At 44.1% G+C, this 23,144-nt stretch overlaps 1 protein-coding gene across 1 annotated transcript in view; it reads left to right on the top strand.

The window, feature by feature from the left end:
- Positions 1–23,144, top strand: part of tnfrsf21 (tumor necrosis factor receptor superfamily, member 21) — a 228,138-nt gene that overhangs the window by 147,134 nt on the left and 57,860 nt on the right. Inside the window, exon 5 of the mRNA XM_080883525.1 lies at positions 8,895–9,147. Within this exon, the coding sequence (XP_080739651.1) occupies positions 8,895–9,147 (253 nt within the window). The remainder of the gene's footprint in view (positions 1–8,894; positions 9,148–23,144) is intronic.

The following is a 23,144-nucleotide window of genomic DNA, read 5'->3' as shown; positions in this document are numbered from 1 at the left end:
GTATACAGACATAGGCATTCAAACGCATCAGTTGACTTTATTGTTTGTCCATGTGGCTCTCAGCTAACTTCAAAGCTGTAGCCTGGTCAACACCCTTCTTTATTGACTCCTATCACCCCCCCCCCCCAAAATCTTCTCACTGTAGGCATCCTGTGGGGGTTAGAGTCAACTAGTGAATTATCTGCATTTACAACTCTTCTCCTGTCCTGTTGTCACCACAGAAAACGATTTGTAAAGGAAATTGGATCAAGCTGTTTTGATCTTCTTGGCTCAAAACCTCAAGTGTTCATGATGTAAATGTAGACAAAAGGTTTCTCTGTTTACATCCTTCTTGCAGAAGACAAAAGAATAGGTGATGTTACCATGTTCCATGGTAAATCTCCAACTTGGACTAATCCATTGTCCTTCATACACATAGGCAATTGGCCTGTTTCCAGTTCGTTTAGCTGTTCAATGTCCTGCAGCAAGTCAGATACTTTGAGTCAGACTAGCAGGTCTGTCTTACCACTCATCCCCCTCTGGGCCCACAGGCTCAAGAAGATGCACAGCACATTCCCAGCCATTCTGATGAGTACCTGTGGCTCAGTTGGTTTCATCACCAGATTGAGACGAAGGGCCGTGGAGGCTTTCCCCGCCCCTTTGTACCCGGTCTTCCTGCCACTTACTCCGAGCTGGCCTGGATGTGTGTCACCTTCTTGCAGTGTGCTTGATATATCCAAGTGTTTCTTCCAGCAATCTTCACTGCTGTAGTCGTCATCAGCAGCACCTAATAGGGACCTTTCCATCACAGACTGGATCAGCACTTCCTCTCCATGGCCTTATCAACATCCAATCTCCAGACTTCAGACTCTGCTCCTGCAGAGAAACAGAATCATCTGGCAGATCATTTGTTCTCATGACTTCTTTACTTTTAAACATTTCAAGCATCTAATCTGCTAATATGCTCTCTCTTCTGCTTTTCTATCATCACTACAGAAGACTAGAACTCTAAATGCTCTAACATATGTAATCTCAAAGAGTCAGACCGTTCTCTGTTGGAGTAATCCTCATGTACATCTTAACGAATTCTATACAGTCTAACCATGTCCTGCCCGTCTTCCTAAGTCTTAACTTTACTGTTCTATTAGTTCTCTCTACCTGCAATTTTTTTAAAAGTATTTAATAATCCTAGAGTGAGTATAAACTACTGCTCATCTCCCTCCTGTTGAGACATGGTATAGCCCATGGCTCAAAATAGCAGCAGTCTTATACAAATTCTAAGGCAGTATTGGTTTATCACACAGATAATAAACACCAACCTGCAAGCTCGCTCCTTCTGTAAATCACAACTGTTTTCCTGCTGTAGGTGAGTGGGCCTGCATGTCTGCCAATGTTGTACTGCTAAAATATTAACACCATGTTCTCCTAAAGCTGCAAAAACTTTCCCTAATGCAACTGGATCTTTCCCTCACATATGTGCTGCACATTTACAAACGGCAAGTCTACTGGACAATAACACTGCCTCCAGCAGATTTTGCAAGAGTTTGGCTTGGCTACAGGTTTCCCTGTAGAGGTTGTCACACCTCGTCTCACTCACTGCACTACAAAGAAATGTAATGTAGCAAATGCATACTGCCTATCAGGGTATATTGTCTCTCTGCAGCTTCACACGCTTCCGTTAAAGCTAGAATCTCTGCTGCTTAAGCAAATATGAAACATGTTAGTTGTCCTGCATAGATAACTCTCTCTCACTGTCTGCTACAGTAAAACCTGTTTTAGTCTGTCCCTCTGCTGTCGTAAAACTCAAATCATCAACAAACCAAACCTTTCTCTCAACGAGTGGCACATCTGTTAAGTCATCCCTCAGCTTACACTTCTTCCCCACGTGCTACTCGTGAGAAGTGCCCTCTTCTATTTTTGGCAAAAAGGGTTGACAAATTCAGAATTGTACACCACTTTATGGTTATGTATGGTTGTGAGAGTAATAGTAACATTAAAGGCAAGTGTCTTGTAGGTGACAGAAATGTAAGTTTAGTCTGCAGTAGTAAACATCTACCTCGTGTGGAACTAACAATGTCAAAAGGTGAAATAAACTATTTCCTGAAATATTGTACAGCTTAAGCTGCTGCACATACTGATCTCACGCATGGAGGTAAAGCACATGCGTGCCTGTGGTCCCTGGTGTGCCACACCAAGCTACCATAGTTGAGGAGGACCACAAGAATGGTAAATGGCCTGTATTTATATAGCGCTTTACTAGTCCTTAAGGACCCCAAAGCGCTTTACATATCCAGTCAGCCACCCATTCACACACACAAGAATGGTTCTTGTGGGGATGGCGAGGGGAATGAGCGGGGGAAAACGCCACGCACACTTCCTCGCTATGATCCACTCTCCTCTGGGAGTTCAGAAGGCAGAGAAGGAGCTTGGCTGAAAGTGCGGCTGGCACGTCTCCAATTGGAGGCTGAGGAGAAGGCCCAGAACAGGCAGGCTCAGCTAGAGCTTGAAATACGAAGGCTGGAGATAGAGGCAGACAAAGATTGAGCTGGAGTCTCAGCCACAAGCCTCGTCTACCTCTGCTGACAATTCCGGTTCCACCTCCTCGTCTGCTTCTGCTTTTGATATCAGTAAGTGCATTTCTTTAGTGCCCACTTTTAGAGAAACTGAGGTTGACACATTGCAGCATTTGAGCATATCGCTGGTGCGTTGCAGTGGCCTAGTGATATTTGGCCTCTTTTGTTACAGTGCAAACTGTCTGGAAAAGCCCAAGAGGTGGTGGCTTCGCTTTCTTTAAAGGACAGTTTAGACTATGCGTGAGTTAAAACAGCTGTTTCGCAGGCATATGAGTTAGTCCCCGAAGCCAGAGGTTTCGCCAGCAGAAGAAATTGCTGACCCAAACTTATGTAGAGTTTGCTAGAGAAAAGGGGATTCTCTTTGATAAATGGTGCGTTGCTTCAAAAGTGAGTGACCATGATGCTCTGCGAGAGTTAGTTTTGTTAGAGGATTGTGTTTTACCTTTTTCTGCTGAAAGTGAATGTGGTTTTAATTCTGTTCTACTGGGGATAGAGATGGGTTACGCTCCCAAGACCAGTTCACAGAGTTTTTATAAAATCAAAACTTGTTACAGGATTTTTCCCTGTTGCTGTTTGCCCATCCTTGCCAATAGAGGGTGTGGCCATGTTGTTGGGCAATGATATTGCAGGAGGGTTAATGCTCCCTCGTCTTGAGGTTTTAGACAACCCCCTAAATCAGAAAACCTCTGATGTTTCCATGCACCCTGGGCTGTATCCAGCCTGTGCAATTACTCGAGCACAAGCTCGTAAAGATACTGATGTTGCTCTCTCTGATTCGGTGTTGATGTCCTCATTTTCCGAGGAGAATGATGTACAAACTAAAAGAAACAATCTTCTGTCACCGCCAGACTCAGTGAAACCTGAGGAGCCTGATCCATTTCCAAAGATCTCTTCGCTGCCCTTGACCAAAGACCAGCTGTCAGCAGCTCAATTAGCTGATAAAACGCTGCAGAGCTGTTTCAAACATACGGTAAGTGCTGAGCAAGTCAATAAAGAGCAACAAGCCTATTTTGTAGAACATGATGTTCTAATGCGTCAGTGGTCTCCACCAGGTGCAGAAGGTGCAGAATGGAGTAATGTTAAGCAGGTTGTCGTGCCCGCTGTGTACCGGCAGAAAATCCAGGCTCTTGCCCATGAATGCCAGTGGTCAGGACACTTGGGCATCACAAAAACATACCAGCTACTATTAAAGCATTTCTTTTGGCCTGGTATGAAGCGTGATGTTTCTAAATTTTGCCGCAGTTGTCATATGTGTCAGATTGCATGTAAACCTAATCAAGTAATACCCCCAGCTCCGTTGTGTCCCATTCCTGTAGTGGATCAGCCATTTGACCATGTCATAGTCGATTGTGTGGGTCCACTACCTAGAACAAAATCAGGAAAGCAATACCTTCTCACGATCATGTGTGTAGCTACCTGTTTCCCAGAGGCTGTCCCGTTACATAAGGTTACAGCGAAATCAGTTGTTAAGGCGTTGACAACATTCTTTTCAGTGTTTGGCCTGCCAAAGGTCATACAGACTGACCAGGGCTCAAACTTTCAATCTAAGTTATTCAAACAAGTGGCTAGCACTCTAGGTGTCAAACATGTTGTGTCCTCTGCTTATCATCCTGAATCGCAAGGTGCATTAGAGCGGTGGCATCAGACCTTAAAGGCGATGCTGCGCAAATACTGCTTACGGTCTGAAAAGAGCTGAGATGAGGGAGTTCCATTTGTGTTATTTGCTGCCCGTGACGCTATTTAGGAGTCACTTGGTTTTAGTCCTTCTGAGCTGGTATTTGGCCATAGGCCACGCGGATCCCTCAAAGCTCTGAAAGAGTTATTTTTGAGCCCACACAGGGTTTCCAAGGTAAATGTAAGGAGGTATGTAAAACACTTCCGTGAGCGTTTGAACCAAGCCAATGCTCTGGCTAAACAGCACCTTGCTGTTTCACAGGGGAAAATGAAACGCCATTACGATAAGGCTTCTGTTAAAAGAACCTTTCAGGTGGGTGACCAGGTTCTTGTGCTGTTGCCTGTTCTGGGCTCAGCCTTGTCTGCTAGGTATAGCAGCCCCTTTGAAGTCTGTGAAAAGAGAGGGGAGACTGATTATGTAATTTGCACTCCCGACCACAGGTGCAAAACACGCGTCTGCCACATAAGCATGTTGAAATTATACCATCCTCGATCGACACCAGGGCCGGCTATCGCCTGTGCTTGTTGTAGCCTCAAGCCACCTAGAGGAAGGAGGGGTGGACGAGGTTGATGGTTTAAAACTAAGTTATCCCACCTGTTCTAGACCCCGTCTGTCTAACTCAGAAATGCTGAAAGCATTACCGAGCTTGCTCGAACATCTGTCTTCTGAGCAGCAAGATGACATAACTGTCTTGATTAGTGAATACACCTGTTTATTGTGTAGTGTGCCAACTCACACTACAGTGCTAGAGCATGATATCGATGTCCAGGGAGCTAAACCTATTAAGCAGCATCCTTGTCGAGCCAGCCCCCATAAGCTCATGAAACAGGACGCTGACTATCTGCTGCAACATGGCTTAGCGAAGCCATGTTGCAGTCAAAGCCCCTGGAGCTCACCTTGTATAGTGGAGTCTAAGCCAGATGGCTCGCCCCATTTCATTACAGACTTATGGAAGGTGAATTCTGTGACTGACTCACATCCTCTCCAAAGAATTGAGGATTGTGTGGACAGTATTGGGACTGCTCAGTATGGCACTAAATTAGATCTTCTTAAAGGTTACTGGCAGGTCCCTTTAACTGAGCATGCCTCTAACATCTCTGCCTTTGTAACACCTGATGATTTTCTACAGTACCTATGTACCTACAGTGGGGCAAAAAAGTATTTAGTCAGCCACCGATTGTGCAAGTTCCCCCACTTAAAATGATGACAGAGGTCAGTAATTTGCACCAGAGGTACACTTCAACTGTGAGAGACAGAATGTGGAAAAAAAAAAATCCATGAATCCACATGGTAGGATTTGTAAAGAATTTATAAATTAGGGTGGAAAATAAGTATTTGGTCACCTCAAACAAGGAAAATCTCTGGCTCTCACAGACCTCTAACATCTTCTGTAAGAAGCTTTTCTGTCCCCCACTCGTTACCTGTATGAATGGCACCTGTTTGAACTCATCATCTGTATAAAAGACACCTGTCCACAGCCTCAAACAGTCAGACTCCAAACGCCGCCATGGCCAAGACCAAAGAGCTTTCGAAGGACACCAGGAAAAGTATTGTAGACCTGCACCAGACTGGGAAGAGTGAATCTACAATAGGCAAGCAGCTTGGTGTGAAAAAAATCAACTGTGGGAGCAATCATCAGAAAATGGAAGACATACAAGACCACTGATAATCTCCCTCGATCTGGGGCTCCACGCAAGATCTCATCCCGTGGGGTCAAAATGATCATGAGAACGGTGAGCAAAGATCCCAGAACCACACGGGGGGACCTGGTGAATGACCTGCAGAGAGCTGGGACCAAAGTAACAAAGGTCACCATCAGTAACATACTACAACGGCAGGGAATCAAATCCCGCAGTGCCAGACGTGTTCCGCTGCTGAAGCCAGTGCATGTCCAGGCCCGTCTGAAGTTTGCCAGAGAGCACATGGATGATACAGCAGAGGATTGGGAGAATGTCATGTGGTCAGATGAAACCAAAGTAGAACTTTTTGGTATAAACTCAACTCGTGGTGTTTGGAGGAAGAAGAATACTTCTTGCATCCCAAGAACACCATACCTACTGTGAAGCATGGGGGTGGAAACATCATGCTATGGGGCTGTTTTTCTGCCAAGGGGACAGGACGACTGATCCGTGTTAAGGACAGAATGAATGGGGCCATGTATTGTGAGATTTTGAGCCAAAACCTCCTTCCATCAGTGAGAACTTTGAAGATGAAACCAGGCTGGGTCTTCCAACATGACAATGATCCAAAACACACCACCCGGGCAACAAAGGAGTGGCTCCGTAAGAAGCATTTGAAAGTCCTGGAGTGGCCTAGCCAGTCTCCAGACCTCAACCCCATAGAAAATCTGTGGCGGGAGTTGAAAGTCCGTGTTGCTCGGCGACAGCCCCAAAACATCACTGCTCTCGAGAAGATCTGCATGGAGGAATGGGCCAAAATACCAGCTACTGTGTGTGCAAACCTGGTAAAGACCTATAGTAAACGTTTGACCTCTGTTATTGCCAACAAAGGTTATGTTACAAAGTATTGAGTTGTATTTTTGTTATTGACCAAATACTTATTTTCCACCCTGATTTACGAATAAATTCTTTACAAATCCTACCATGTGGATTCATGGATTTTTTTTTTTCACATTCTGTCTCTCACAGTTGAAGTGTACCTCTGGTGCAAATTACTGACCTCTGTCATCATTTTAGGTGAGGGAATTTGCACAATCGGTGGCTGACTAAATACTTTTTTGCCCCACTGTATGTACCTATGGCATTCGGCATGTGTAACGCTCCTGCCACCTTCCAGAGGCTGGTAAATAAAGTCCTCCGTGGCCTGTCCAACTGCAGTGCCTACCTAGATGATCTAGTAATTTATACTGAAACATGGAAAGATCATTTGGAAACTCTACGCCAGGTATTTCACCATTTGGCTCAAGCTACTCTAACTCTCAACTTAGCTAAGTGTGAGTTTACCAAAGCTACAGTGACGTACTTGGGCAGGGAGGTGGGACGTGGACAGGTCCGGCCCATTGATGCAAAAGTGGGGCGATCGTGGCTCAAGAGTTGGGAGGTCGCCTTGTTATCGGAAGGTTGCCGGTTCGAGCCCCGGCTTGGACAGTCTCGGTCGTTGTGTCCTTGGGCAAGACACTTCACCCATTGCCTACTGGTGGTGGTCAGAGGGCCCGGTGGCGCCACTGTCCGGCAGCCTCGCCTCTGTCAGTGCGCCCCAGGGTGGCTGTGGCTACAATGTAGCTTGCCATCACCAGTGTGTGAATGTGTGTGTGAATGGGTGGATGACTGGATATGTAAAGCGCTTTGGGGTCCTTAGGGACTAGTAAAGCGCTATATAAATACAGGCCATTTACCAGGCCATTTACCAAAAGTGGCAGTGATTAAAGAGTTCCCCACACCTAGCACCAGCCGTGAGTTGTGTAGGTTTCTAGGGATGGTGGGCTACTACAGAAACTTTTGTAAAAATTTCTCCTCTGTAGTCAAGCCACTGACTGACCTACTCAGTCTAAAGGTTCAGTTTCTATGGTCAAGTGAGTGTCAAGATGCTTTTGAAAGTGCAAAAGCCCTCCTCTGCCACACTCCTGTGTGAGCTGCACCTGATTTGACGCGACCATTCAAACTTCAGGTTGATGCCAGTGCTGTCGGGGCTGGGGCAGTGCTGTTGCAAGAAGACTTGCAGGGTTTGGACCACTCCGTTTGTTACTTTTCCCGCAAGTTTAATAAAAATCAGTTAAACTACTCCACCATTGAAAAGGAGACCCTGACTTTGTTGTTGGCTCTTCAGCACTTTCACGTATACCTGGGGTCTAGCATGTTACCTCTTGTTATGTACACTGACCACAACCCACTTGTGTCCTTTGCTCGCATGTTTAATCATAAGCAGCGCCTTATGCGCTGGGCTCTGTTGCTGCAGGAATACAACTTAAGTATTCACCACAAAAAGGGGTCTGAAAATGTTTTGGCTGATGGTCTGTTTTGGTTGTAAACATGTTTTGTGGTGTTTGTTCTTTGTTTTTGTTACAGTTCCTAATATCTGCTTTTGCCCAACATAGTTGGTAATTTAAGGGGAGGGATGTTACGGCCCCCGGCCTCATGTGGCCCTGCCTTCCTCTGTCGAAATCAAAGCGTTCCAGGACTCACGGGTGATTGGCTGGCCAGGGACCTATGCAGTTGTGTTTTAATTTTTCAGAAAATTTAGTGAGAAACTTCAGGCCAGTATATATTCCTTTTACCTTGATGCTTCATTTGTTTCGTTAACATCATGTGTCATGGGGGGAGAGAGAGAGAGAGAGAGAGAGAGCTCACTAGTATTACCCAAATGTTCAGATCTTGTTAATGGGAGTCAGTTGTAGCCAGGAACTTTTTGGTGTTATCACATTGCATCTTACCGTGAGTTTCTCCGGCAAGTGCATTCAAAGTTTCTTTGTAAAAGCCTGCATGTCAAACTTAACATCTACTTTACATAAATATAATATGTCTCTGCACTTTCAGCGATTCAACTAAAGGTCATTATCTTCTGGACCTTTGTGCCATATATCATCAATCATATTGTCATTAAGAGCCATTTCCACCAATCTCCTAAAATGTTTTTTCCTCTTGTCAATTCCCCTTCTCATCATCTTCCTCTTCTTTTCCTCACTTTCCACTCCTCCTTCATATTTGCAGTTTGACATCAACCAGCTGATGACCTCAGGGAATGTAAGCAATAGACACAGTCCAATCCAGAAGCCCACAGAGTCTCCTATTAGCATTGCCAGCAACAGTAGCATGGGCCGGGTCAGTGGCATGGGTTTGGAGCAGTCACCAGTGGACCGCACCAAAGGCTTCTTCCCTGATGAATCGGAGCCCCTGCTTCGCTGCGACTCTACCTCCAGCAAAGACTCCGCCCTGAGTAGGAATGGCTCCTTTATTACCAAAGGTGAGACATGACCACAAACAGATCTATTCCAATTAAGTCCCAAGGATGGTTCAATTCATTTGGTGCTTTTGCGGTTCTTGGTGGTCTAGGAACGCCTTTGCAGTTCCCAGCTTCCCTTGGTTAGTGGCACTTCTCGGTGCATTTGCTGGTGCATCCTCCAGAAGTATCCACTTGCACCTCATATTCAACTAAACTAGAAGGACAGATGGTCCCACATGACCTGCCGGCGCTTTGTAATGTGACAGTGTGTAATCACAAAAAGGAAAACCACCCACAGACCACAACAGTCTCACCAAAACAAATCTCGGGTTGTATTTTGCCTACTGAACCTGTCTGCTGTCATCTTGCATGGTCAAAAACTTCACTTGATCAGTTCAGCTTCGACCCCTCCATCAGTGAACAAGCAGATCCTCACTGAAAAAATGTAGTTTTGCCAATAAGTATCAAATTTTTGTCTAGTATGCCTTCCATCCGGTTTGAGCTGATATGGGATCCCAGAATGGAATTATGAGGTTTTATGAGAAATCTGATTGTGGGCAGAACTTGCTGGGATCGGCAAAAATGGGCAAACCATCACACTTCTAGAATCTATACCATTTGTAGACACCACGAGCTATCAGGGCCCGAGCACTGAGAGTGCGAAGGCCCTTTTGTATCTGCTCAGTTTTTAGGGCCCGCGCACCGAGAGTGCGAAGGCCCTATTGTATCTGCTCCGTTTCTTCTTATTAGGGCCCGAGCACTGACAGTGCGAAGGCCCTATTGTAATTGCTCTGTTTATTATTATGGCCCGAGCACCGAGAGTGCGAAGGCCCTATTGTATCTGCTCCGTTTCTTATTATTATTAGGGCCCGAGCACTGACAGTGCGAAGGCCCTATTGTAATTGCTCTGTTTATTATTATTATTATTATTATTATTATTATTATTATTATTATTATTATTAGGGCCCGAGCACCGAGAGTGCGAAGGCCCTATTGTATCTGCTCCGTTTCTTATTAGGGCCCGAGCACTGACAGTGCGAAGGCCCTATTGTAATTGCTCTGTTTATTATTATTATTATTATTATTATTATTATTATTATTAGGGCCCGAGCACTGAGAGTGCGAAGGCCCTATTGTATCTGCTCCGTTTCTTATTATTATTATTAGGGCCCGAGCACTGAGAGTGCGAAGGCCCTATTGTATCTGCTCCGTTTCTTATTATTAGGGCCCGAGCACTGATAGTGCGAAGGCCCTATTGTAATTGCTCTGTTTATTATTATTATTAGGGCCCGAGCACTGACAGTGCGAAGGCCCTATTGTAATTGCTCTGTTTATTAGGGCCCGAGCACTGACAGTGCGAAGGCCCTATTGTAATTGCTCTGTTTATTATTAGGGCCCGAGCACTGACAGTGCGAAGGCCCTATTGTAATTGCTCTGTTTATTATTATTATTATTATTATTTCGGCAAATGAATTGGCCGTTTGAGGGCCTAAACATGCTCGAAAACTCATGAAATTTTGCACACGCGTCAGGTCTGGTGAAAATTTACGTATTTTAATGTTCCCAGACATGGCCAGGGAAAATTAGCTCAGTAGCGCCACCTAGAAAAATGAAAAACGCGAGCCCCCGGTATGGGTATGACCTACACGTTTGAAAGTCGGTACACCTATATAACGTTCAGAGTCGAACAAAAAAGTCTATTATGGCAATGTCCTAAACCCAACAGGAAGTCCGCCATTTTGGATTGAAGGTGACATTTTGGGTCTGATTTTACCGTTTCCATGCCTTATACTTTAACGAACTCCTCCTTGGGATTTGGTCCTATAAACTTCAAATTTGGACAGTGTCAACTACACCCTTGTGCCATGTTAAATTGCGGAGCTTTTGAGTTTTCACAATACTATGAGGCCGTGGCGCCATGGCGAATTTCGATGACTCGCCATGAAAATCTTATTGCCTCTCATTCTGTCATACATGTTCCGATCTGGACCAAAGAGCACACATATGATAAGGCTCCACCCCTGAACATATTTCAACTGCCATATTTGACATCAAGGACAGCGCCACCTAGTGGGAACAGGAAATGTCATGTTTTACACTTTGGGGTACAGTATAGTGATGGGTGACATCTGCAGCCTCAAATTTCTCCAGGAAAGCCTTAAGGAGTTGGTCTTGGGTTACAGTGAAAACTGTGACTTTTCGCAAAAGGGTGTGACCCCAGCAGCATGGCGAACTTTGATGTCACGCCATGAAGAAACAAATTAGTATAACTCAATGAAATCCAGTCTGATCAGTACCAGACTTTACAGGCATGATTTCAGACCCGCCCTGAACAGATTGATGTGCCCATTGTCGGAAATACGGACAGCGCCACCTAGTGGCAACAGGAAATGTCATGGCTTTAATTTTGTTGTACTGATTTTCACAGGTTCATCGTGGCCACCTCAAAAGCGGTGAATATCAACATCAGTCCCTCGTGATGCTTCAGTGCAAAAATTGTGAGTTTAAACTGAACGGCGCACCCTGGTGGCAACGCTGTTCAACATGAAAGATGAAGTGGCTTTTGAGGGTCTTGGCAAGTTTATAGAGGCTTGAAATTTGGCACACACCTCCAAATGGATGAACGCTTTGTTGGCATGTGATCATTTTCATTGAATAGCGCGAAGTGGCTCCACAGCGCCCCCTACAAAATTTCAAAACCACAGCCCCTGCTCTGTGTTCTATGTATGAGTCTGAAACTTGGTAAGCTTATGGAAGATCTTAAGATGTACAAAAAAGTCTCTTGGAGCAATATCCCAAATCCAACAGGAAGTCAGCCATTTTAAAGTTAATGTGTAATTTTGGCGACATTTTCCCATTTTTTCAGGCACCGTACTTTGACGAACTCCTCCAAGGGATTTCATCAGATTGGACCGATCTGCAGTTTGTGGAATCTAAAGACCTTTGTGATGTTAAATTGCGAAGCTTTTTACGTCCAGGGAAACGGGGTGGTTATGGCGGCACTTAGAGTTTGAATCACTCGCCAAAAAGCAGTAATCTGCTGTCACTCAAAAACACAATGTCCAATATCTCCCAAACGTCTCAGGTGTGATGAGACTCGAGCTTGGAAGTGTTTGTTATGCCATTTGTACATAATGGTTAGAGCGCCACCTAGTGGAACGACTAACTAATCATGAATGAATGAGTTGAAATGTTAGCTGGTGGTTAAATGCATGAATTCCATCAATGTGACATCAGATCGGACGTGCTGGTTTTAGGTGTTGGGCGTGGCTCGACGCGCCGGGGGTGCGAGGGCCCTCATAACGCTGCTTGCAGCTTTAATTATTATTATTATTATTATTATTTCGGCAAATGAATTGGCCGTTTGAGGGCCTAAACATGCTCGAAAACTCATGAAATTTTGCACACGCGTCAGGTCTGGTGAAAATTTACGTATTTTAATGTTCTCAGACATGGCCAGGGAAAATTAGCTCAGTAGCGCCACCTAGAAAAATGAAAAACGCGAGCCCCCGGTATGGGTATTGCCTACAAGTTTGAAAGTCGGTACACCTATATAACGTTCAGAGTCGAACAAAAAAGTCTATTATGGCAATGTCCTAAACCCAACAGGAAGTCCGCCATTTTGGATTGAAGGTGACATTTTGGGTCTGATTTTACCGTTTCCATGCCTTGTACTTTAACGAACTCCTCCTTGGGATTTCGGCGTATAAGCTTCAAATTTGGACAGTGTCAACTACACCCTTGTGCCATGTTAAATTGCGGAGCTTTTGAGTTTTCACAATACTATGAGGCCGTGGCGCCATGGCGAATTTCGATGACTCGCCATGAAAATCTTATTGCCTCTCATTCTGTCATACATGTTCCGATCTGGACCAAAGAGCACACATATGATAAGGCTCCACCCCTGAACCTATTTCAACTGCCATATTTGACATCAAGGACAGCGCCACCTAGTGGGAACAGGAAATGTCATGTTTTACACTTTGGGGTACAGTATTGTGATGGGTGACATCTGCAGCCTCAAATTTCTCCAGGAAAGCCGTAAGGAGTTGGTCTTGGGTTACAGTGAAAACTGTGACTTTTCGCAAAAGGGTGTGACCCCAGCAGCATGGCGAACTTTGATGTCACGCCATGAAGAAACAAATTAGTATAACTCAATGAAATCCAGTCTGATCAGTACCAGACTTTACAGGCATGATGTCAGACCCGCCCTGAACAGATTGATGTGCCCATTGTCGGAAATACGGACAGCGCCACCTAGTGGCAACAGGAAATGTCATGGCTTTAATTTTGTTGTACTGATTTTCACAGGTTCATCTTGGCCACCTCAAAAGCGGTGAATATCACCATCAGTCCCTCGTGATGCTTCAGTGCAAAAATTGTGACTTTAAACTGAACGGCGCACCCTGGTGGCAACGCTGTTCAACATGAAAGATGAAGTGGCTTTTGAGGGTCTTTGCAAGTTTATAGAGGCTTGAAATTTGGCACACACCTCCAAATGGATGAACGCTTTGTTGGCATGTGATCATTTTCATTGAATAGCGCGAAGTGGCTCCACAGCGCCCCCTACAAAATTTCAAAACCACAGCCCCTGCTCTGTGTTCTATGTATGATTCTGAAACCTGGTAAGCTTATAGGAGATATCAAGATGTACAAAAAAGTCTCTTGGTGCAATATCCCAAATCCAACAGGAAGTCAGCCATTTTAAAATTAATGTGCAATTTTGGCAACATTTTCCCCTCTTTTCAGGCACCGTTCTTTGACGAACTCCTCCAAGGGATTTCATCATATTGAACCAATCTCCAGTGTGTGGAATCTAAAGACCTTTGTGATGTTAAATTGCGAAGCTTTTTACGTTAAGTGAAACGGGGTGGTTATGGTGGCACTTAGAGTTTGAATCACTCGCCAAAAAGCAGTAATCTGCTGTCACTCAAAAACACAATGTCCAATCTCTCCCAAACGTCTCAGGTGTGATGAGACTCGAGCTCGGAAGTGATTGTTATGCCATTTGTACATAATGGTTAGAGCGCCACCTAGTGGAACGACTAACTAATCATGAATGAATGACTTGAAATGTTAGCTGGTGGTTAAATGCATGAATTCCATCAATGTGACATCAGATCGGAGGTGCTGGTTTTAGGTGTTGGGCTTGGCTCGACGCGCTGGGGGTGCGAGGGCCCTCGTAACGCTGCTTGCAGCTTTAATTATTATTAGGGCCCGAGCACTGATAGTGCGAAGGCCCTATTGTAATTGCTCTGTTTATTATTATTATTATTATTATTATTATTTCGGCAAATGAATTGGCCGTTTGAGGGCCTAAACATGCTCGAAAACTCATGAAATTTTGCACATGCGTCAGGTCTGGTGAAAATTTACGTATTTTAATGTTCTCAGACATGGCCAGGGAAAATTAGCTCAGTAGCGCCACCTAGAAAAATGAAAAAGGCGAGCCCCCGGTATGAGTATGGCCTACATGTTTGAAAGTCGGTACACTCATATAACGTTCAGAGTCGAACAAAAAAGTCTATTATGGCAATGTCCTAAACCCAACAGGAAGTCCGCCATTTGGAAGAGAAGGTGACATTTTGGCTCTAATTTTGCCATTTCCATGCCTCGAACTTTAACGAACTCCTCCTTGGGATTTGGTCCTATAAACTTCAAATTTGGACAGTGTCAACTACACCCTTGTGCCATGTTAAATTGCGGAGCTTTTGAGTTTTCACAATACTATGAGGCCGTGGCGCCATGGCGAATTTCGATGACTCGCCATGAAAATCTTATTGCCTCTCATTTTGTCATACATTTTCTGACCTTGACCAAAGTGAACACATATGATAAGGCTCCACCCCTGAACATATTTCAACTGCCATATTTGACCTCAAGGACAGCGCCACCTAGTGGGAACAGGAAATGTTATGTTTTACACTTTGGGGTACAGTATAGTGATGGGTGACATCTGCAGCCTCAAATTTCTCCAGAAAAGCCTTAAGGAGTTGGTCTTGGGTTACAGTGAAAACTGTGACTTTTCGCAAAAGGGTGTGACCCCAGCAGCATGGCGAACTTTGATGTCACGCCATGAAGAAACAAATTAGTATAACTCAATGAAATCCAGTCTGATCAGTACCAGACTTTACAGGCATGATGTCAGACCCGCCCTGAACAGATTGATGTGCCCATTGTCGGGAATACGGACAGCGCCACCTAGTGGGAACAGGAATTGTCATGGCTTTAATTTTGTTGTACTGATTTTCACAGGTTCATCGTGGCCACCTGAAAAGCGGTGAATATCACCATCAGTCCCTCGTGATGCTTCAGTGCAAACATTGTGACTTTAAACTGAACGGCGCACCCTGGTGGCAACGCTGTTCACCATGAAAGATGAAGTGGCTTTTGAGGGTCTTGGCAAGTTTATAGAGGCTTGAAATTTGGCACACACCTCCAATGTGATGAAGGCTTTGTTGTCATGTGATCATTTTCATTGAATATCCCAAAATGGCTCCACAGCGCCCCCTACAAAATTTCAAAACCACAGCCCCAGCTCTGTGTTTTATGTATGAATCTGAAACCTGGTAAGCTTATAGGAGATATCAAGATGTACAAAAAAGTCTCTTGGAGCAATATCCCAAATCCAACAGGAAGTCAGCCATTTTAAAATTAATGTGTAATTTTGGCAACATTTTCCCATCTTTTCAGGCACCGTAGTTTGACGAACTCCTCCAAGGGATTTCATCAGATTGGACCGATCTGCAGCTTGTGGAATCTAAAGACCTTTGTGATGTTAAATTGCGAAGCTTTTTACGTTCAGCGAAACGGGGTGGTTATGGCGGCACTTAGAGTTTGAATAACTCGCCACAAAGCAGTAATCTGCTGTCACTCAAAAACACAAAGTCCAATCTCTCCCAAACATCTCAGGTGTGATGAGACTGGAGCTCGGAAATGTTTGGTATGCCATTTGTCGGTAATAATTAGAGCGCCACCTAGTGGGACGACTATAATCATGGTTCAATGAGATGAAATGTTAGCTGGTGGTTAAATGCATGAATTCCATCAATGTGACATCACATCGGACGTGCTGGTTTTAGGTGTTGGGCGTGGCTCGACACGCCGGGGTGCGAGGGCCCTCATAACGCTGCTTGCAGCTTTAATTATTATTATTATTCACCCCAAACAAGGGCCTTTTTGAGGGCCTAAACATGCTCAAAAACTCATGAAATTTTGCACATATGCCAGGTCTGGTGAAAAATTTTGTATTTTAATGGTTTTACATATGAGCACTAGGAAATGGCTCTACAGCGCCACCTATGCCTTGTTAAATGCAGCCCTACGACCACATCGTTTCAGCTACATGTATGAAATTTGGCACACATGTGTATCATGCCAAGACGAACAAAAAAGTCTGTGGGCCCATTGACGCAAACCCAACAGGAAGTCCGCCATTTGGAAGAGAAGGTGACATTTTGGCTCTAATTTTGCCATTTCCATGCCTCGAACTTTTGCGAACTCCTCCTTGGGGTTTCATTTCATAACCTTCAAATTTGGACAGTGTCAACTACACCCTTGTGCCATGTTAAATTGCGGAGCTTTTGAGTTTTCACAATACTATGAGGCCGTGGCGCCATGGCGAATTTCGATGACTCGCCATCAAAATCTTATTGCCTCTCATTTTGTCATACATTTTCTGACCTTGACCAAAGTGAACACATATGATAAGGCTCCACCCCTGAACATATTTCAACTGCCATATTTGACATCAAGGACAGCGCCACCTAGTGGGAACAGGAAATGTCATGTTTTACACTTTGGGGTACAGTATAGTGATGGGTGACATCTGCAGCCTCAAATTTCTCCAGAAAAGCCTTAAGGAGTTGGTCTTGGGTTACAGTGAAAACTGTGACTTTTCGCAAAAGGGTGTGACCCCAGCAGCATGGCGAACTTTGATGTCACGCCATGAAGAAACAAATTAGTATAACTCAATGAAATCCAGTCTGATCAGTACCAGACTTTACAGGCATGATGTCAGACCCGCCCTGAACAGATTGATGTGCCCATTGTCGGGAATACGGACAGCGCCACCTAGTGGGAACAGGAATTGTCATGGCTTTAATTTTGTTGTACTGATTTTCACAGGTTCATCGTGGCCACCTGAAAAGCGGTGAATATCACCATCAGTCCCTCGTGATGCTTCAGTGCAAAAATTGTGACTTTAAACTGAACGGCGCACCCTGGTGGCAACACGGTTCAACATGAAAGATGAAGTGGCTTTTGAGGGGCTTGCAAAGTTTATAGAGGCTTGGAATTTGGCACACACCTCCAAATGGATGAAGGCTTTGTTGTCATGTGATCATTTTCATTGAATAGGGCAAAATGGCTCTTCAGCGCCCCCTACAAAATTTCAAAACCACAGCCCCAGCTCTGTGTTTTATGTATGAGTCTGAATCCTGGTAAGCTTATAGGAGATATCAAGATGTACAAAAAAGTCTCTTGGAGCAATATCCCAAATCCAACAGGAAGTCAGCCATTTTAAAATTAATGTGTAATTTTGATGACATTTTCTCCCCTTTTCAGGCCTCATACTTTGACGAACTCCTCCAAGGGATTTCATCATATTGAAGCATTCTTCAGTGTGTAGAATCTAAAGACCTTTGTGATGTTAAATTGCGAAGCTTTTTACGTTCAAGGAAACGGGGTGGTCATGGCGGCACGTGGAGTTTCAATCACTCGCCAAAAAGCAGTAATATGCTGTCACTCAAAAACACAATGTCCAATCTCTCCCAAAGGTCGCAGGCGTGATGAGACTCGAGCTCGGAAATGTTTGTTATGCCCTTTGTCTATAATGGTTAGAGCGCCACCTAGTGGGACGACTATACTCATGGTTGAACCAAATGAAATGTTAACTGGTGGTTAAATGCATGAATTCCATCAATGTGACATCAGATCGGACGTGCTGGTTTTAGGTGTTGGGCGTGGCTCGACGCGCCGGGGTGCGAGGGCCCTCATAACGCTGCTTGCAGCTTTAATTATTATTATTATTATTATTTCGGCAAATGAATTGGCCGTTTGAGGGCCTAAACATGCTCGAAAACTCATGAAATTTTGCACACGCGTCAGGTCTGGTGAAAATTTACGTATTTTAATGTTCTCAGACATGGCCAGGGAAAATTAGCTCAGTAGCGCCACCTAGAAAAATGAAAAACGCGAGCCCCCGGTATGGGTATGACCTACATGTTTGAAAGTCGGTACACCTATATAATGTTCAGAGTCGAACAAAAAAGTCTATTATGGCAATGTCCTAAACCCAACAGGAAGTCCGCCATTTTGGATTGAAGGTGACATTTTGGCTCTGATTTTACCATTTCCATGCCTCGAACTTTGACGAACTCCTCCTTGGGGTTTGATTTCATAACCTTCATATTTGGTCAGTGCCAACTACACCCTTATGCCATGTTAAATTGCGGAGCTTTTGAGTTTTCACAATACCATGAGGCCGTGGCGCCATGGCGAATTTCGATGACTCGCCATGAAAATCTTATTGCCTCTCAGTCGGTCATAGATTTTCTGACCTTGACCAAAGTGAACACATATGATAAGGCTCCATCCCTGAACATATTTCAACTGCCATATTTTACATCAGGGACAGCGCCACCTAGTGGGAACAGGAAATGTCATGTTTTACACTTTGGGGTACAGTATTGTGATGGGTGACATCTGCAGCCTCAAATTTCTCCAGGAAAGCCTTAAGGAGTTGGTCTTGGGTTACAGTGAAAACTGTGACTTTTCGCAAAAGGGTGTGACACCAGCGGCATGGCGAACTTTGATGTCACGCCATGAAGAAACAAATTAGTATAACTCAATGAAATCCAGTCTGATCAGTACCAGACTTTACAGGCATGATGTCAGACCCGCCCTGAACAGATTGATGTGCCCATTGTCGGGAATACGGACAGCGCCACCTAGTGGCAACAGGAAATGTCATGGCTTTAATTTTGTTGTACTGATTTTCACAGGTTCATTGCGGACACCTCAAAAGCGGTGAATATCACCATCAGTCCTTCATGATGCTGCAGTGCGAATATTGTGACTTTATACTGAACGGCGCACCCTGGTGGCAACGCTGTTCACCATGAAAAATGAAGTGGCTTTTGAGGGGCTTGGAAAGTTTAAAAAGTCTTGAAATTTGGCGCACACCTCCAATGTGCATAAGGCTTTGTTGTTATGTGATCATTTTCATTGAATAGCGCAAAATGGCTCCACAGCGCCCCCTACGAAATTTCAAAACATCAGCCCCAGCTCTGTGTTTTATGTATGAGTCTTAAACCTGGTAAGCTTATAGGAGATATCAAGATGTACAAAAAAGTCTCTTGGAGCAATATCCCAAATCCAACAGGAAGTCAGCCATTTTAAAATTAATGTGTAATTTTGGCAACATTTTGCCCTCTTTCCAGGCACCGTTCTTTGACGTACTCCTCCAAGGGATTTCATCATATTGAACCAATCTCCAGTGTGTGGAATCTAAAGACCTTTGTGATGTTAAATTGCGAAGCTTTTTACGTTCAGGGAAACGGGGTTGTCATGGTGGCACGTGGAGTTTCAATCACTCGCCAAAAAGCAGTAATCTGCTGTCACTCAAAATCAAAATGTCCAATATGTCCCAAAGGTCGCAGGCGTGATGAGACTCGAGCTCGGAAATGTTTGTTATGCCATTTGTCAGTAATGGTTAGAGTGCCACCTAGTGGAACGACTATAATCATGATTGAATGAGATGAAATGTTAGCTGGTGGTTGAATGCATGAATTCCATCAATGTGACATCAGATCGGAGGTGCTGGTTGTAGGTGTTGGGCGTAGCTCGACGCGATGGGGTGCGAGGGCCCTCATAACGCTGCTTGCAGCTTTAATTATTATTATTATTATTATTATTATTATTATTATTAGGGCCCGAGCACTGACAGTGCGAAGGCCCTATTGTAATTGCTCTGTTTATTATTATTATTAGGGCCCGAGCACTGACAGTGCGAAGGCCCTATTGTAATTGCTCTGTTTATTATTATTATTATTATTATTATTATTATTATTATTATTATTAGGGCCCGAGCACTGACAGTGCGAAGGCCCTATTGTAATTGCTCTGTTTATTATTATTAGGGCCCGAGCACTGACAGTGCGAAGGCCCTATTGTAATTGCTCTGTTTATTATTATTATTATTATTATTATTATTATTATTTCGGCAAATGAATTGGCCGTTTGAGGGCCTAAACATGCTCGAAAACTCATGAAATTTTGCACACGCGTCAGGTCTGGTGAAAATTTACGTATTTTAATGTTCTCAGACATGGCCAGGGAAAATTAGCTCAGTAGCGCCACCTAGAAAAATGAAAAACGCGAGCCCCCGGTATGGGTATGACCTACATGTTTGAAAGTCGGTACACCTATATAATGTTCAGAGTCGAACAAAAAAGTCTATTATGGCAATGTCCTAAACCCAACAGGAAGTCCGCCATTTTGGATTGAAGGTGACATTTTGGCTCTGATTTTACCATTTCCATGCCTCGAACTTTGACGAACTCCTCCTTGGGGTTTGATTTCATAACCTTCATATTTGGTCAGTGCCAACTACACCCTTATGCCATGTTAAATTGCGGAGCTTTTGAGTTTTCACAATACCATGAGGCCGTGGCGCCATGGCGAATTTCGATGACTCGCCATGAAAATCTTATTGCCTCTCATTCGGTCATAGATTTTCTGACCTTGACCAAAGTGAACACATATGATAAGGCTCCATCCCTGAACATATTTCAACTGCCATATTTTACATCAGGGACAGCGCCACCTAGTGGGAACAGGAAATGTCATGTTTTACACTTTGGGGTACAGTATAGTGATGGGTGACATCTGCAGCCTCAAATTTCTCCAGGAAAGCCTTAAGGAGTTGGTCTTGGGTTACAGTGAAAACTGTGACTTTTCGCAAAAGGGTGTGATACCAGCGGCATGGCGAACTTTGATGTCACGCCATGAAGAAACAAATTAGTATAACTCAATGAAATCCAGTCTGATCAGTACCAGACTTTACAGGCATGATGTCAGACCCGCCCTGAACAGATTGATGTGCCCATTGTCGGGAATACGGACAGCGCCACCTAGTGGCAACAGGAAATGTCATGGCTTTAATTTTGTTGTACTGATTTTCACAGGTTCATTGCGGACACCTCAAAAGCGGTGAATATCACCATCAGTCCTTCATGATGCTGCAGTGCGAATATTGTGACTTTATACTGAACGGCGCACCCTGGTGGCAACGCTGTTCACCATGAAAAATGAAGTGGCTTTTGAGGGGCTTGGAAAGTTTAAAAAGTCTTGAAATTTGGCGCACACCTCCAATGTGCATAAGGCTTTGTTGTTATGTGATCATTTTCATTGAATAGCGCAAAATGGCTCCACAGCGCCCCCTACGAAATTTCAAAACATCAGCCCCAGCTCTGTGTTTTATGTATGAGTCTTAAACCTGGTAAGCTTATAGGAGATATCAAGATGTACAAAAAAGTCTCTTGGAGCAATATCCCAAATCCAACAGGAAGTCAGCCATTTTAAAATTAATGTGTAATTTTGGCAACATTTTGCCCTCTTTCCAGGCACCGTTCTTTGACGTACTCCTCCAAGGGATTTCATCATATTGAACCAATCTCCAGTGTGTGGAATCTAAAGACCTTTGTGATGTTAAATTGCGAAGCTTTTTACGTTCAGGGAAACGGGGTTGTCATGGTGGCACGTGGATTTTCAATCACTCGCCAAAAAGCAGTAATCTGCTGTCACTCAAAATCAAAATGTCCAATATGTCCCAAAGGTCGCAGGCGTGATGAGACTCGAGCTCGGAAATGTTTGTTATGCCATTTGTCAGTAATGGTTAGAGTGCCACCTAGTGGAACGACTATAATCATGATTGAATGAGATGAAATGTTAGCTGGTGGTTGAATGCATGAATTCCATCAATGTGACATCAGATCGGAGGTGCTGGTTGTAGGTGTTGGGCGTAGCTCGACGCGATGGGGTGCGAGGGCCCTCATAACGCTGCTTGCAGCTTTAATTAGGGCCCGAGCACTGACAGTGCGAAGGCCCTATTGTAATTGCTCTGTTTATTATTATTATTATTATTATTATTATTATTATTATTATTATTATTTCGGCAAATGAATTGGCCGTTTGAGGGCCTAAACATGCTCGAAAACTCATGAAATTTTGCACACGCGTCAGGTCTGGTGAAAATTTACGTATTTTAATGTTCTCAGACATGGCCAGGGAAAATTAGCTCAGTAGCGCCACCTAGAAAAATGAAAAACGCGAGCCCCCGGTATGGGTATGACCTACATGTTTGAAAGTCGGTACACCTATATAACGTTCAGAGTCGAACAAAAAAGTCTATTATGGCAATGTCCTAAACCCAACAGGAAGTCCGCCATTTTGGATTGAAGGTGACATTTTGGCTCTGATTTTACCGTTTCCATGCCTCGAACTTTAACGAACTCCTCCTTGGGATTTGGTCCTATAAGCTTCAAATTTGGACAGTGTCAACTACACCCTTGTGCCATGTTAAATTGCGGAGCTTTTGAGTTTTCACAATACTATGAGGCCGTGGCGCCATGGCGAATTTCGATGACTCGCCATGAAAATCTTATTGCCTCTCATTTTGTCATACATTTTCTGACCTTGACCAAAGAGCACACATATGATAAGGCTCCACCCCTGAACATATTTCAACTGCCATATTTGACATAAGGGACAGCGCCACCTAGTGGGAACAGGAAATGTCATGTTTTACACTTTGGGGTACAGTATAGTGATGGGTGACATCTGCAGCCTCAAATTTCTGCAGAAAAGCCTTAAGGAGTTGGTCTTGGGTTACAGTGAAAACTGTGACTTTTCGCAAAAGGGTGTGACCCCAGCGGCGTGGCGAACTTTAATGTCACGCCATGAAGAAACAAATTAGTATAACTCAATGAAATCCAGTCTGATCAGTACCAGACTTT

The sequence above is a fragment of the Rhamphochromis sp. 'chilingali' genome (genome assembly GCF_963969265.1).
Source record: "Rhamphochromis sp. 'chilingali' genome assembly, chromosome: 5".
Taxonomy (NCBI): domain Eukaryota; kingdom Metazoa; phylum Chordata; class Actinopteri; order Cichliformes; family Cichlidae; genus Rhamphochromis; species Rhamphochromis sp. 'chilingali'.
This window is presented reverse-complemented; position numbering and strand designations above follow the sequence as displayed.